This window comes from Ictidomys tridecemlineatus, chromosome 14 (genome assembly GCF_052094955.1).
Source record: "Ictidomys tridecemlineatus isolate mIctTri1 chromosome 14, mIctTri1.hap1, whole genome shotgun sequence".
Lineage (NCBI taxonomy): Eukaryota > Metazoa > Chordata > Mammalia > Rodentia > Sciuridae > Ictidomys > Ictidomys tridecemlineatus.
Window position 1 is genome coordinate 63,625,962 of NC_135490.1, and position 15,262 is coordinate 63,641,223.

General features: G+C 44.4%; 1 protein-coding gene and 2 long non-coding RNA genes across 3 annotated transcripts in view; 2 read left to right on the forward strand and 1 right to left on the reverse strand.

Moving 5' to 3' along the window:
- The window catches only part of LOC101959192 (disintegrin and metalloproteinase domain-containing protein 32), a 131,322-nt gene extending 130,107 nt beyond the window's left edge, over positions 1-1,215 (forward strand). Inside the window, exon 23 of the mRNA XM_078031249.1 lies at positions 1,098-1,215. Coding sequence (XP_077887375.1) covers positions 1,098-1,107 — 10 coding nt within the window. The 3' untranslated portion in view covers positions 1,108-1,215. The remainder of the gene's footprint in view (positions 1-1,097) is intronic.
- Positions 716-1,892, reverse strand: LOC144370466 (uncharacterized). Its single transcript, XR_013430445.1, has 2 exons — positions 1,756-1,892; positions 716-1,362 (listed from the first exon to the last, which is right to left on the reverse strand). It is a non-coding gene; the product is annotated as an uncharacterized LOC144370466 (long non-coding RNA).
- LOC144370468 (uncharacterized) lies at positions 1,762-15,053 on the forward strand. The gene is made up of 3 exons (XR_013430447.1): positions 1,762-1,885; positions 3,015-3,086; positions 14,937-15,053. It is a non-coding gene; the product is annotated as an uncharacterized LOC144370468 (long non-coding RNA).
- The last annotated feature ends 209 nt before the right edge of the window (positions 15,054-15,262 follow it).

The window sequence follows — 15,262 nt, forward strand, 5'->3', positions numbered from 1 at the left end:
TCCTTTATTACCTTATTGTCCTCTGATGTCTCCTAACATAACCACACTTTTATATATGAAAATTAGTTACTTCCTCCAAACTAAGACAAAAAAGATCTTTATTGTCTCCAGTCTCTGTCCCTGTCACCAAGGGAATTATGATAGAGTGCTTAAACACTGCAATTCTTTCAGACTTTTGTTTCCTAGAAGCATTACCCTCCCATTAGTCTGAAATTACTTGAAAGTAATGGCCATATTTATTTTGCTCATCACCAATTTATAGGTAGTACCATGCAGAGAATATACTCAATAAATACTTATGAATGAGTAATTACTCTTGACCTGCACATTGTATATGGAGTTAGTGTTGTAACTATTACTCTAGTTGTATCCTCACATTTTATCATAATCATCCTATTCCAGAAATGATATATATATATATTCAAGAAAGACTTTTGGTAATTGTTAATACAAAACATAAAATAGAATTTGAACAGTGAAGAATGTTAACTTTTCCCTCACACTTTGAAATGGAAGAGAAAGAAATTACCATAAAAAGAAACATAACTTTGACAGATTTTATTATAGCAATCTAAAAATATTACTTCCTTATATATTTAGATCAAAATCATAGGGAAGCACCCAAATATATAGTACTAATTAAGTAAACTAAAATGAAATCCACAATCCAGAATTAATTCCTAAGAATTGATTTGACAGATGAACTGATGAAATCTTATTATTAATCTGTTTTTTATTCAGTTTAGTAGTATTATCTTAAGTTTATTGAGCAGTTATTCTTGTCAGACTGGAATTAAAGAGATGAAGCTAATAAGACGTAAGATCTATGAATTAGTTTATAAAACACACCCATATTTTATTAAAGTGAAGAATGTTAACTTTTCTCATTTGCAAGTTTTGCTTTAGTTCTCCAAAAATTAAAAAAAAATTTATAAAGTGAATAAATGACTCATGGCCAAAACATGTAATAAAAATTGTGATCATTCTTTCAAGAATTCTTTTTCCTGACACATGAATTTTTCATGTGGTAGTACTCTTTTTGTGCACTTTACAGTGGAATGGAATTTGAGCATGAGTATTTTTCTTCTATTCCGCAGTGACCAGTAATCTCTTCAGAAGGCAATGAATAATATCGAGGGTCTCACTGAGAAAAGAAAACTACCATTCCTCCTTTGGTTGAAGCTAATGCACAGAATAAACAGAGTGTGGACCAGTCCTCATGCCAGTGTGTCTGATTTTCTTTTCCCCTTCCTCCACTTGGGTGGTCTCCATATGGAATCCCTTGTTTCTTTGGGGAAGTTTGAGTTTCCTGATGGGCCAGTCCAGGTGGTGAGTTCGATCCTATCGCCAAGGAGGTGGGGCCTGCAAATGGGAAGGAGTAGAAAAATCAGAGTAAGAAAGACACTTCCAGGGAAAAGAACATTGGTTCATAGTATTCTCTATTGGGTGCTTCCATCTTGCCCTCTGTCAGAGCCAGCGGCTCAGATATATTTATTCATAGTTCAAAGCTAGTTGAGGGCAAGTACCAACAAATATTCAACAAGCCTTAGCCTAATTCGCCAATGGTTAGCTGAGTCAAGAACCTCATTCCCTTGGTGCTGCAGTGCTCTGCTTTCGACCTGTGATGGGCTGAGTTCTCTGCTGCTTGGTACTGATCCTGAATGCTGATCCTCCCCACCTGGAGGCACAACTGGCACAGCCCGCGGTGTTCCCTCCGCACCACCTGAAGCCCACGCATGCTCACTGACCACTCACCTGGCCCCCACCCCGCGCCGGCGGACAGGTGGGTGCGGGTTCCCTCAGGCGCTCAACCGCCGCCCCTCCCCAGCTGCAGGGCGCCCCAGGCGGCACCCAGTCCCCATCAGCGGGCACCACAGGGACAGAGGTAAGAGAGACACGGGTTGCTGTGCGCCATCCCCGCCGCGGGTCCCAGAGGCTCCTCCCGGAGGACACCTGCCCGCCGGCCGCCCTGGCGCGCGGGGCAGGCAGCGTCCTAGCGGGAAAGAGGCGCCCGAAGTTCTGGTTCAGCTGCCGCGGGCCGCGGGTCTCAGGCCGCGGAAATGGCCGCCTCGGCCGGTCCGGCTTTGCACACCTGCCGGCGACGGGCGGAGCGTGAGGCCCGGCCAGTGGATGCCGCGCCCGGGCAGCGCAGGTAGCGACCAGAGCGGGACCTGAGCGGCACCGCCATCCCGCAGCCTCCAGCCGTCCAGGCTTCCGTTAGCGGAAGCGGGCGCTGGGAGGGAGCGCGGCGGACAGTGCGCCCCCTGCTGGCTGATCGGCCACTCGGCCGCCAAGCCGCCAAGGAAAGGGCAGGACTCTGCAGCTATTTCAAATCAAAGGCTGAATGTTCTCTCTGATAAGTGGATGCTGATCCATAATTGGAGAAGGGGGGATGGAGGAACTTTGATGGGGCAAAGGGAGGGAGGGGTGGGAAGGGGGAAATGGAGGCTGGAAAGATGGTGGGATGAGATGGACATCATTACCCTAGGTCCACGTATGAATGCACAAATGGTGCATCGTGTACAACCAGAAAAATGAAAAGTTGTGCTGCAATTGTGTACGATAAATCACAATGCATTCTGCTGTCATATACACCAAGTTGTCCAGAGATCAGTTTATTTAGCATAGGTAGAAGCATCTGCAGCAGGAGTGGTGTGGTTCTAGGGACCTATATAGCCCCTAAGGGAAATGTGCCAGATTACAATTGGCCAGGTGATTGTCAGTGCCTGTTGTCAGTTCCATATTGGGCTCCTGGGCTGCTGATGGATCTTTGGCGGGTTCTTTTGGCTGGCTTTTCCTCCTAATCAGCAAGAAGGATCTGGAAGCCTAGAGTCCTAGAGGTGGCTGCCATTGTTGGGCGGTGGCCCATCCCTGTCCTGACTCTGTGCCCAACAGAGGGCCTGACAACACAGAAGTCAGAGCAAGAAGATGCTGTGTGGCCCAGCATTGACTCAGAAGTAGGAGCAATGGCAGAGCCACTCTGTAGCCACCTGGTGTTTGTTTCTGTTTTGTAGGATTGGATCCTGGAGAGTATCTTTGTCTTCAGCAGTGAATGGGATGACCCAGTAGACAGTCACACACTGAAGGTAGGACACCAAGGGAGCAGGTCTCTGTAAGAGCTGGAGGACACTGCTGCTTTTGAACCTGGGGAGGGAGTTTTGAATCCAAAAATATATGTCTGAATGCAGGTCTCTTTATAGTTTTCATATCTTAATGACCTTGTGTCAAGAGATCTGATTCCATGACCTTTGAGTGTGCTGTGTTACCACCTTTTCTAGCTCTATATGGAAAGTTGACCTTTGTCAGGAGATGAGCTCATTCTCTCCTTGTCACCCAAACATCTAGCCTTGGGCTCTGATTGGTGATGACCTCTCAGGCAACAAGCTCAGGAGGTCTTATTTGGGATTAGTGTTTATTTCTGCCTAGACTCTTTCTGCTCTGCAACAAATTACCTGGGGATGGTCATCTAAGAGAAAGAGAAATTCCTTTCTCACAGCTCTGGAGACCATGGAGTCCCAGATCCAGGTGCTGAGCATTGGACTGCTGAGGGCATTCTTGCTGTGTCTGTGCATGGCAGAAGGCAGGAGGACAGAGCATGGGGTGGTGGGTGGAACTCTCACAGGCACAACCTGGAGCCAGGAGACAAAGTTCTGTCATCTGTCAGGTGGAGGGAGGGCAGTGCACCCACTCTCTGCAGGATCAGGATGTGCAGCAGCATCATCACCTTCACTTCCTCACCCTCAACATCTGGATAACAGGGCACAGCGAGGACTGGATAGTTCAGGAGTGTTTTGTATGGGATGAGTGTGTGTACGCCACCATTGTGGGGAGATGAGGGGAGAAGGAGAACCTCCTGCACCAGAATCCAGTTTCCTGGAAGAAGGAGATGAGAGGATACTAAGAGGAAGAGGGGAAGTGTGAGATTCGGGGGCTGGATACAGAGTAAGACAAATGGGTGCCCATGTTCTAAAGTGCCCGGCTCACTTTTTTGGCAGATGATGTAGGAAGAAACCAGACACACTGAGGGGAGCTCCGCAGGGGCTGCTCCTGTGTGAGCTCACAAGTGGAGACAAGAGGATGGGACAATCCACGTATTTCATTGAAGCAGCCCCAGAACACTCTCCCAGGGAATCCATCACCACTCCATAGCTGCTCCTCCTGCTGCCAGGATGAGGCTCCGTGTCTCCTTTATCCAGACGCAGAGGCTGCAGGTGCTGCTGGCACCAGGGTGTGTGACTGGGGTGGGGGGCTGCCCACTATGTCCCTGATGGAGATGTCACTAGAGAGGTTCAATCTCTTACTCTGCAGGGACTGACAACCACTCTGCCTGTCCAACCCCAACTCATCAGGGCCATGGTCAGTGAATCACTAGGTGTGGAAGGACTGGGAAAACCTGGCCTTCAGAGTCTCCCAGGCTCCTCATGTAGGCAGGACCACCCACTGCACCCAGATTTGCAGCCCTGTGGGCAAGCAGTCCTGGCCTCAAGCAGGGACAGTATGGCTTTAAGGACGAGTGGGACACATCCCAGTCCTGGAATCCCTCAGCTGCTGTGAAGCCTCCTAGGACTTGGGACACATTTCTCAATCTGAGGATTGAAGGACATGGTGTGTCAAGATATATATCACTTTTTGCACATATGCCACATTCAACCAAGCCCAATACCTATTCATTTCAATGCAGTACTCATGTGGAAGATCAGGATTGTGGTTACTTATCTTCCTTTTTTCCCCTTTTGTGACTGAGAATCAAATAATATAAACATAGTCAGTTTTTTTCTTTGTTTTACTTTTTCTAATTTTTTTTCTAATTAGTTACGCATGAGAATAGAATGCATTTTGACACATGACTCATAAATGGAGTATAGCCTCTCATTCTTTGGTTTGTATGTGATGTAGAATCATACTGGTCATGAAATCATAAGCCATAATTTCATTCTTCTTTAAAGCTGAGTAATATTTCATTGTGTGCACATGCCTCACGTTCTTATCCATTCATCTGTTGAACGGAACCTAGGTTTGTTAAATAGTTTATCGATTGTGAATTGATCAATATTGATGAACTTTGATGTGATTACATTACTGTAGTCTGCTGATATTAAGTGCTTTGAGTATAAACCTAAGAGTGGGATAGCTGGGTCAAATGGTGGTTTCATTCCCAGTTTTCTGAGGAATCTCAATACCACTTTCTGTAATGTTTGCACCAATCTGCAAGGCCACGGGCAATGTATGACTGTACCTTTTCTCCCACAGCCTCATCAACATTTAATACTGCTTGTATTCTTGATAATTGTCATTCTGAATGGAGTGAGATAAAATATTAGAGTAGTTTTGACTTGCATTTTTATAACCACTAAAGGTGTTAAACATTTTTTCATATATTTGTTGGTTGATTGTATATCTTCTTAGTTAAGTATCTGTTCTGTTCCTTAGCCCATTTATTAATTGAGTTATTTGGTTTTTTTTTTTTTTTTTTTTTTTGGTGTTGAGTTTTTTGAGTTCTTTATATATTCTGGAAATTCTCTATCTGAGGTGCATGTGGTAAAGATTTCATCCCATTCTGTAGGCTCTATCTTCACATTATTGATTGTTTTCTTTACTGAGGAGACAGTTTAGTTTGAATATATCCCATTTATTGATTCTGGATTTTACTTCTTGTGCATTAGGAGTCTTGTTAAGGAAGTCAGTTCCTCGGCCAACATGGGACTACTTTTTCTTCTACTAGACCCAGGGTCTCTGTTCTAGTGCCTAAGTCTTCGATGTACTTCGAGTTGAATTTCAACCAGGGTGAGAGATAGGGGTTTCATTTTATTTTTCTACATATGGATTTCCAGTTTTCTCAGCATCATTTGTTGAAGAAACTATCTTTTCTCCAACGAATGTCACCTGTATGAAAGAAGATTCCTTCCTACACAGGATCTAGCCAATGCAAATGCAGACAAATTGGCAGAAGAATTTAAGAGGTTTGGAGTTACACCAAGGGTAAGAGTATGTGAAGCCACTCTAGACACTCCTCTTGTGGAGAAAGAAGGCAACCATGTGCTCAATTGGCCTTTTACTGATGTTGCACCACCCTCCAACAGATTTTTTTGGCTCTTAAGTCTTTTGAAAATTACCTTTCATGCAGCACCTGGTTGTTTCATTGCTGTCTGTGGCCCTGAAGGCCTTGGGAGGCTCCAGTGTGGGTTGCTCTAGCATTAGTTGAAGGGGCGCTGCGGCATGAAGATGCACCACAGTCCCTAAGACAAAAACAGTGTGGGGCTTTGAACAGCAAACAACTCTTGTATTTAGAGAAGCATCATCCAAAAAGGCAGCTGTGCTTCAAAGGTTCCAGGGGGCACAGGAACAACTCCTGCGTTCAGTAAGTCGTGGTGCCTGATGCTACTGCCTTGGAAATGGGACGTGTGATGGGACCTAATTGGGTGTAGATATTAGCTAGTGTGTTGGTGTGCTGGATGGGTCTGATGGAACTTCCATGGGAATACTGGAAAGGAGTTTCACCAGGCCACAAGGTAGACAGAATTACATCATCAATGATCTGGTGATGATCAACCTACGTAGACACTGAGCAAAAACCACTTTCTGTTTGGTAATTAAAATGCGTTATGCTTTGGGTGTGAGTTGTCCCCCAAAGCTCACGGGTGACAGTGCAGAAATGCTCACAGTGAAGTGATTAGATTGTGAGTGCTGTGGCCTAACAGTTGACCTAACAAATCCTGAGTTTTTAAAATACTTTTATTTTTATTTATTAATTTTTTAAATTGTTGATAGATATTTATTTTTATTATATGTGGTGTTGAGATTCGAACCCAGTGCCTCACACATGCCAGGCAAGTGCACTACCACTGAGCCATAACCCCAGACCTCCAAATCTTGATGATTTTGAGTGGATGATTTGAGAGGACTACGTATTTGGTGGTAACTGCCAGCAGGTGATGTGAGTCAGCAGGAAGGAGGTCGTGGGCGCACGCCCTTGTGGGTTACATTTTCTCCCTGGGAGCTTGCTCTGTCTCTCTGCATTCCTGCTGCCATGGGACAGGGTAGTTTTCCTCTGTCATGGGCTTTCACCATGATATTCTGCCTCCGCTCTGGCCCAAAGCAATGGTGCCAACTGATCATGGACTGAAACCTCTGATATTGTGAAAATATCTTTTCTTCTTCTACGATGGATGTTCTTGTTAGGGATTTGGGTCACAGTAACAACAACAACAAAAAAAGGGAGCACAATAAAAAAATTTATATCACTTTCTACAGAAAAAAACAATATCCTTTTATTTTAAAAATTCTATCAAAATAGGTTTCCATATGACACTGCATTTTTAAAAAAATTAATGTTAACCAGCCTGTGGGTTAGCAGACTATACAGACTTCATCAGAGCATTCATAGATGCTTAGAATATTTACAAGTGTTGTTCACTAGGTGGTAAAGTTCTGTTGCTATTTTTCCAGTACATATTCCACAGTAAAAGAAAGGGCATATGTTGGAATTCTTGTTTAAAAATTCTTAACAAATGGAAAGAAGCAAAATTTTCTGAAAAAAGGTTTTTCTTGAAATAGTTCTCTTAAACAATCAGGAATATAGAAATGCAAAATAAATGTAAAGAAGAATAAGAAGGTTTAAGTTCATATTATTCTAATTTTAAATTATTTAAAGTAACATTAAGGTAAATTTTTACATTCATTATAAAAATGTTGTCCTACCTTCTGCAAATGATTTCACTCTCATTGCTGTAATGGAAATTTCACTTATTTAAAAAAATATATGCATGGAAGAATAATATCTTGCTTGCTACCGATGCACAAATTCCAGCTGACCTCAGACTAGTCAGGCAAGATGACCTTTGAGAAACATCAGTCGCAGAGTCTGTTGGAGTCACTACTCAGTCTTGCAAACTGAACAATATTTTGACAAGAGAGCCAGGAACTCACTGAGTCTTCAAGACTGTGCCAAACAGCCTCCAATGATCTTCTCCACGAATGCTTGTGAAATATGCATGTGGAAGAGGTGTGCAGAAATTCTGGAATAACCAATATTGATTGATCAAAATAATTGATCAGAAGAAACACATGATTTGGGGCAATTCACATAGAACTTTGTTGGAAAGAATCTCTGCATTTTCCTTAGCAGGCAATTGGCCCTGTTCCTAGTCCCAGTTTCTGCAAGCAGTTTAGGAGCCAACCTGTGGCAGACTGGCTGGAAGTGTCCCTGGCCCAATGGAGCAGGCCATGTTTTCACACACTGGCCCTTTCCTAGAGGAGCTTCATCTTCTTTTTCTCTTTAGCAAGCCTCCTGGGGAAATCACACATGGGTGGGATGCACTGTCTACACGGTCCCCACAGTCTGGGCTGCTGGACAAATTCAGACACAAGAGGTGCAAGGCCTTCTTGGGTGGATCCCTCCCCACCTCGTTGTCACAAGGGCTGAGGCCAGGGCCAGAGCACAATAGGAATCCTGTCCCACTGAGGACGTGACTTCAGCTGGCAAGGCCAGACTGAAGCCTATGTGGAGCCCATTTGACCTGAATAATGGAGCTTGCTATATTCAGGGTTGGTGCCCTCTCCTGCAGCAGACCTCACAGGGGCTCCTGTCCCTGAGGCTATTGGTACTGTTGGAGGGGAAGTAGTTCTGCTGTAATCCTCTGAGTTAGAAGATAGAGAAGTTGGAGTCACAAGAACCAAATTATTGCTGTTAGGAGAACAAGTCTTTGACTTCATTGTTTTTAGGTTTTGGTTTTCTGGTTTGAATTCCCTGTTTTTTTCTTAGGAAGAGGTTGAGGCACTGCATGGAGTTTCTGATAGAGTCCACAGGCATTGCACGCAGGTTTGCCTTCAGCGTTTCTGCACCATAAGGTCATGATGGTGGTGTGCCAGTTGTCATGGGATAGTCCTAGCCACCAAGATGAAGGCGCGTGCTTCTGCTGCTTGATGCGGGGCACACTGAGGTCATTCAACTTAGTGTAGAGGCTGCAGGCTTTGCACAGGTAGGGGCCAGTTCCCTCCTACCACCAAGTAGTGTCTAGATGGAGCCACAGTTTATGCATTTGGTGCGCTCTCTGGCAGGTCCTCCAGTAGGTTTGCAGTGGGGCCCAGAGGCACTGCAAGCAAGGCTCAGGCTTGGCTGTTCAGACTGTGCAGCAGTAGAGTCTCCAAGGGTCCAGCTGTCCAGGCAGACATCAGTGGCAAACCTATGTAGGGACTCAAACTGAGTCCTTTTGAAAACTGCAAGACAATTTAGTAGCTTGACTGACTGACAGCCTCGTTTCTTGAATAGCCTTGGCTCAGGCAAGTACAGCAGCTGAACTTGGCCAGTTTAGAGTCGTAATATTGTTGTAAGCAAGGAAAGGATTTTGTGCCTCACTTCAGTTCGTAAATACTGCCACATGGCACTGCACACATTAGTTCCATGGACATTTTGTGATTGTGAGGGCTTTCAGAGAATCCAGTCATTCCAGTTGTTGATTTTTGTATTTCTGCTTGCTCAGATAAATTCTATGGAATTGAACTTCTCTAAAGTTATTTTTTCCTTTGAATATCAAGTAAGAGCTTATTCATCTTAAGGATGAGGGTGTTATTAATGTTTATATTCTATTTTCATCATTAAAACATACAACTAGAGGTTCAGGGACTGCTGACCAGGGTTGGCTGTGCTTAAACTCTGAATTCATCTGTGGGCTGGGTACCCACGCTCTGGGTAGCTTCCTGGTTTGGGAAAATTTCCCCACTCAGTCCCATGCCCCTCTAGTAGTTAGGATCCAGCTCTCCAATAATGTCTCTGATGACCTTTGCAGCAGGGCAGGGACATACCCTCTTGCCGAGGAAGTGTGCAGACTTTGCAATCTCCTGGAGGGTTGGACAGCTGCGGTGGCATCTCTTAGTGTGAGAAGTCAGAGTACAAGAGCCTGGCCACAGTGATCTTTTCTGCCCAGTGGTGGACCTGGTCACCCAGGTAAGGAGCTGGCCTCCTCCTCTGCAGACTTTAGAGTCACTCTCATGGCTTTGGTGCCCAAGGATCCTGGAGGGCAGAAGCCAGAACTTGCCTCCCAAGGAAGCTGTGGACCCCTCCAGGCCTACAGGCCTGAACACTACCACTCATCCAGGCAGTGGCCTTTGTGGCTCCCAAAGCCTAGGGGCCCTCTCACCTCCACAGGCACAGATGAGCACTTGCTGCTGAGAACTGCAGGTAGGAAAGGATCTAACCAGCCCTGGAGATGAGCCTGTGCATGGAAGGAAGAGGCATCAGGATTGGAAACTGGTGCTTGGTGGGGAAGGGACACCCACTGGGTAGCACCTGAATTCTGTTCCTGTCCCCAACCCCATACCTCTCCATGCCCCATGCACCTGGCATAATGGCCACAGCAAGCAGCTTTGAGTACATCTCCTGGACAAAATGCAGGGCTCTCAAAGGGCATGGTGAGCTATTTCTACATTTCCCCTTGTTCATTCTGGGGTCCTGAGCAGACAGAAAGCTCCTTTTATTTTGAAAACCCAACTCCAGTGCCTAAATTCATGGCAACTTTGGCAAAAGCCACAAGCCGGATGTAGAAGACGGAACATGACCCTGTTGGAGAGCCCCATCCCATGTATGCTAGTCACCTGCATGACCAGGTGACACCCTCTTACCCAAACACTGTCCTCACTGGCCAAGTAATCTGCCCTCCAGGGGGGTGCAAACTAAACTCACCTGGACTAGGAGGTAGATGTCTCAGGGTCAAGAGGCTGGTGACCCCATCTAGTGCCCAAAGCCTGATCAGATATGGAGGGACAAGGAAGAGAACCAGTGGGGCCAGACAGGGGAAGAATCGCAACTCCCCTGTCATGAACTGCCTGGCTATTGGTGGCAGGGCAGAGAGGGGTGGCCTAGTGAGAACCTGCACATGGAGGAGGCTGGTCCCTCCAAAGACATCTCCCAGACCTGCACCCCCATGCCCTACCATAGGAGGCTGAAGTGGTGGAGGGCAGGCTACCCTGAAAGCCTGAAAGATCTACAAGGGATTGTATTGTGAGCTGCAGTCCGTCTCTTTGCTGGTCTTGTCTGGACTTGGAGGGCTGCAGGTTGTTTCCTACCAAACCTCCAACCCCACTAGCTTCATCTGTCCAAGAGATTCATTAATGGCAATTACGCCTTTAAGCTGTGTATCTCCAAGGATGCAGGCTCCTGTCACAGTGAAAGGAAGGGTGGGTCCACTTAGCTGGCAGGATCCCAGTGGGCACTTGGTACATAGGATTGCTGTAGTGGGGATGGTACGAATGTGTTTGGGAAATCATGGGCTGGTGTGGCTAGAAGGGGCAGTGGGCTCCTCGAATCTAGCTGATACATTGTCAGTCCTGCTGGGTTGGGGGATAGTGCCCTGTTTGGGGGGACCACTGGCCCTGGTCTGAGGATCAAAGCACCTCTACCCTCCTATGCTAGTCATTTTTTGGCACTGTCAGGGAGTTCCATGTGTGATGGTTCATGAATTGGATTGTATGTCCCTTAGTTTCAGGCTTTGGGTCACCCAAGGAGCCCAGTATCCCTTAAATAGGGGAAGTACCTGGGGTCAACCTTTATTTATCTGGGCATGGAGATGCTCTGCTGTTCTAACTTTTCAGATTTCAGGGAGAGGCAGCCACGGTTTCATAGCATTCTTTCTCCCACACACCCAGGACCTCCCCCACTGTTTCAGTTACCATTTCCTTGTGTCTGAAGACAAGTCACTATCAGGCTCTCTGTCTTCTCATATGGGCTGACCCCCTGGTACCAGAATCACCTTCCTCTCACACATTCCATTGCCTTGAAGGGAAGGGATTCATCTGTCACATTTGGATAGAAACCTGCCTGTGAACCTGGAGTTCTGGAGCCACAGAGGAGGAAAGAGATTGACCAGTGCTGTAGGAGGTGATTTTCACCACTGAGTAGTGCTACAAAGGCTGTGGAGAGGGAAGGTCAATGGCTTGTCTGAACACTGTCCTGGGGCACTTGATGGGAGGGTTCAAGGTGAAAGGCAGGGCTCCTGGGTAGCAACTGGTTCTCCTCCACGGGCTGGTGCTATGCTGGCAACTGGAGGGATAGACAGAGCACAAAGGATGATAAGTGACCTAACCACAGAGGTAGGATCTTGAGAGTCACAAGGGCCTCCTGGCTCATTGGCCACTCGCTTGTCTTAAACAGAGATGGAAAGCTACATTATCTTCCAGGTCCCAATCTATACATGTTCCCACATCCACCCCCCAGTAATGATGACCAGAAGTGACCTAGTGAGCCCAGGACACACAGTGCTTAGCCCAGATTCTCAGGCAGCACTGGACCATGCTGTTCGATGGGAGATTACATTCCATACCGTGGTGAAGATGAGGCTTTCCTCTAAAATATGTGGTTCAAATTTAAGAAATAAGGGAAAGGGACTTACAAATTATTAGTCAATCCAGGTGTGGTGGTGCATTCCTATAATCCCAGTAATTCAGGGGCTGAGGCAAGAAGTTGTTGAGTTCTAGGGTAGTATCCCAAAAGTAGTGAGACCCTGTCTTAGAATAAAAAGTAAAAGATTTTTGTAAAGCCCAATGGAAGAGCACCTTTGGCTCAATCTTCTGCACACACAAAACATGTTGTTATTCCAAATTTGCATAATGTCTAGCTCCACACATTACCATGAACATATGTCACACCTTTCTTTGACATCTAATCAGAAAGCAAGATAGGTGCATAAAAAGAGTCAGAAAAACTAGAAACAATAAAATTTACATACATTTGCGGGGCAAGAGCAAGGCCATGGAGGCAAACACGTGAGTTTTTAGGAAGCCCCTTTAGCTAGCAATGAATATCTTAGCCAGGTTGAAGGTCAGGAAAATTGCCCAGCTCAGATCAAGCAGGTTACCATCAAACCAGAGTGTGGGTTTTGTGATGGTGTCAGGTCAGGCATACATGCAGATCTCCTCTATGCTCCACAGTGAGTGTTTTAGATGCACAGTGTTTAACCCTGGGCTTCAGTGTGGACCCCAGGACTTGAATGAGCACTTCAAAACCAGCTTTCCCTCCAGGCCCAGCAGTGCAGGTTTCAAGACCACTTCATGCCTGAGAGGGAAGCTGGCAAATGGGAAGTCTGGATATGATGTCCCATATCCAGCCCACCTGTGACAAAGTCCAAGCCTGTCCTGGAGACTCTAAACCCCTGCACTGCACTATAGGAAAGCCTAGCCAGCTGTTGAGTGATGTGCACAAGGGCATCTGGGTTGACATCATATCCACAAGCCCAAGCAGCCCATTGCTGCTATTCAGGGTGAAGGGTTGGTGAGTTCAAGCCCACAGCCTGGGCTGAGCTTCCTGGGTGGGTTACACTAATTGAATGTGTTATGTCACTTTGTTTGGATTGTATTTATACACACAAACTCAACATAGACAATGCAGTGAATGATTACTCCACTTAGGAGGAGTTAACTTAAGAGACTATAACATATATACAGTGAAAACTACTTTCGTCATATGCTCTTAACGTCCCATAATTGTGTTAACAAGTTCTTTCTGAATTCTTTCTAAGTTTTCGGTTCCCAAGGTCCACAGGCATGATTCCTGATCTTTTGGAAGTTTTCAGATATTTGTATGTCTGTTTATATTCCTTTCTCCCTTGTAGCATTTTCTTTTCTTGTATAGTCTAGTATTTTTCCTTAAAGTGATCTCTTTTAGTTACATTCAATTTACTGCTCTCCCAGAGCATTCTTTATAACTGCAGCTTAAGTTTTTAGGTTACACCTCAAACTTTACATAGTTTCTATGCTTCTTGATGGAAATCACCCCCTTAGTTAGGAAAACCACAGTATTTCTATATCCCTTATTACCTTATTGTCCTCTGATGTCTCCTAACATAACCACACTTTTATATATGAAAATTAGTTACTTCCTCCAAACTAAGACAAAAAAGATCTTTATTGTCTCCAGTCTCTGTCCCTGTCACCAAGGGAATTATGATAGAGTGCTTAAACACTGCAATTCTTTCAGACTTTTCTTTCCTAGAAGCATTACCCTCCCATTAGTCTGAAATTACTTGAAAGTAATGGCCATATTTATTTTGCTCATCACCAATTTATAGGTAGTACCATGCAGAGAATATACTCAATAAATACTTATGAATGAGTAATTACTCTTGACTTCACATTGCATATGGAGTTAGTGTTGTAACTACTACTCTAGTTGTATCCTCACATTTTATCATAATCATCCTATTCCAGAAATTATATATATATATATATATATATATATATATATATATATATATATATATATATATATATTCAAGAAAGACTTTTGGTAATTGTTAAAACAAAACATAAAATAGAATTTGAACAGTGAAGAATGTTAACTTTTCCCTCACACTTTGAAATGGAAGAGAAAGAAATTACCATAAAAATAAACATAACTTTGACAGATTTTATTATAGCAATCTAAAAATATTATTTCCTTATACATTTAGATCAAAATCATAGGGAAGCACCCAAATATATAGTACGAAGTAAACTAAAATGAAATTGACAATGCACAATTAATTCCTAAGTATTGATTTGACAGATGAACTGATGAAATCTTATTATTAATCTGTTTTTTATTCAGTTTAGTAGTATTATCTTAAGTTTATTGAGCAGTTATTCTTGTTGTCAGACTGGAATTAAAGAGATGAAGCTAATAAGATGTAAGATCTATGAATTAGTTTATAAAACACACCCATATTTTATTAAAAGTGAAGAATGTTAACTTTTCTCATTTGCAAGTTCTACTTTAGTTCCCCAGAAATTAAAAAAAAAATCATAAAGGGAATAAATGACTCATGGCCAAAACATGTAATAAAAATTGTGATCATTCTTTCAAGAATTCTTTTTCTTGACACATGAATTTTTCATGTGGTAGTACTCTTTTTGTGCACTTTACAGTGGAATGGAATTTGAGCATGAGTATCTTTTCTTCTATTCCGCAGTGACCAGAAGTCTCTTCAGAAGACAATGAATGAGATGGAGGGTCTCACTGAGACAATAAAACTACCGTTCCTCCTTTGGTTGAAGCTAATGCAAAAAATAAACAGTGTGGACCAGTCCGCATGCCAGTGTGTCTGATTTTCTTTTCCCCTTCCTCCACTTGGGTGGTCTCCATATGGAACACCTCTCCACCTTGAAGGCTTTGTTTCTTTGGGGAAGTTTGAGTTTCCTGATGGGCCAGTCCAGGTGGTGACTTGGGTCCTATGGCCAAGGAGGTGGGGCCTGCAAATGGGAAGGAGTAGAAAAATCAGAGTAAGAAAGACACTTC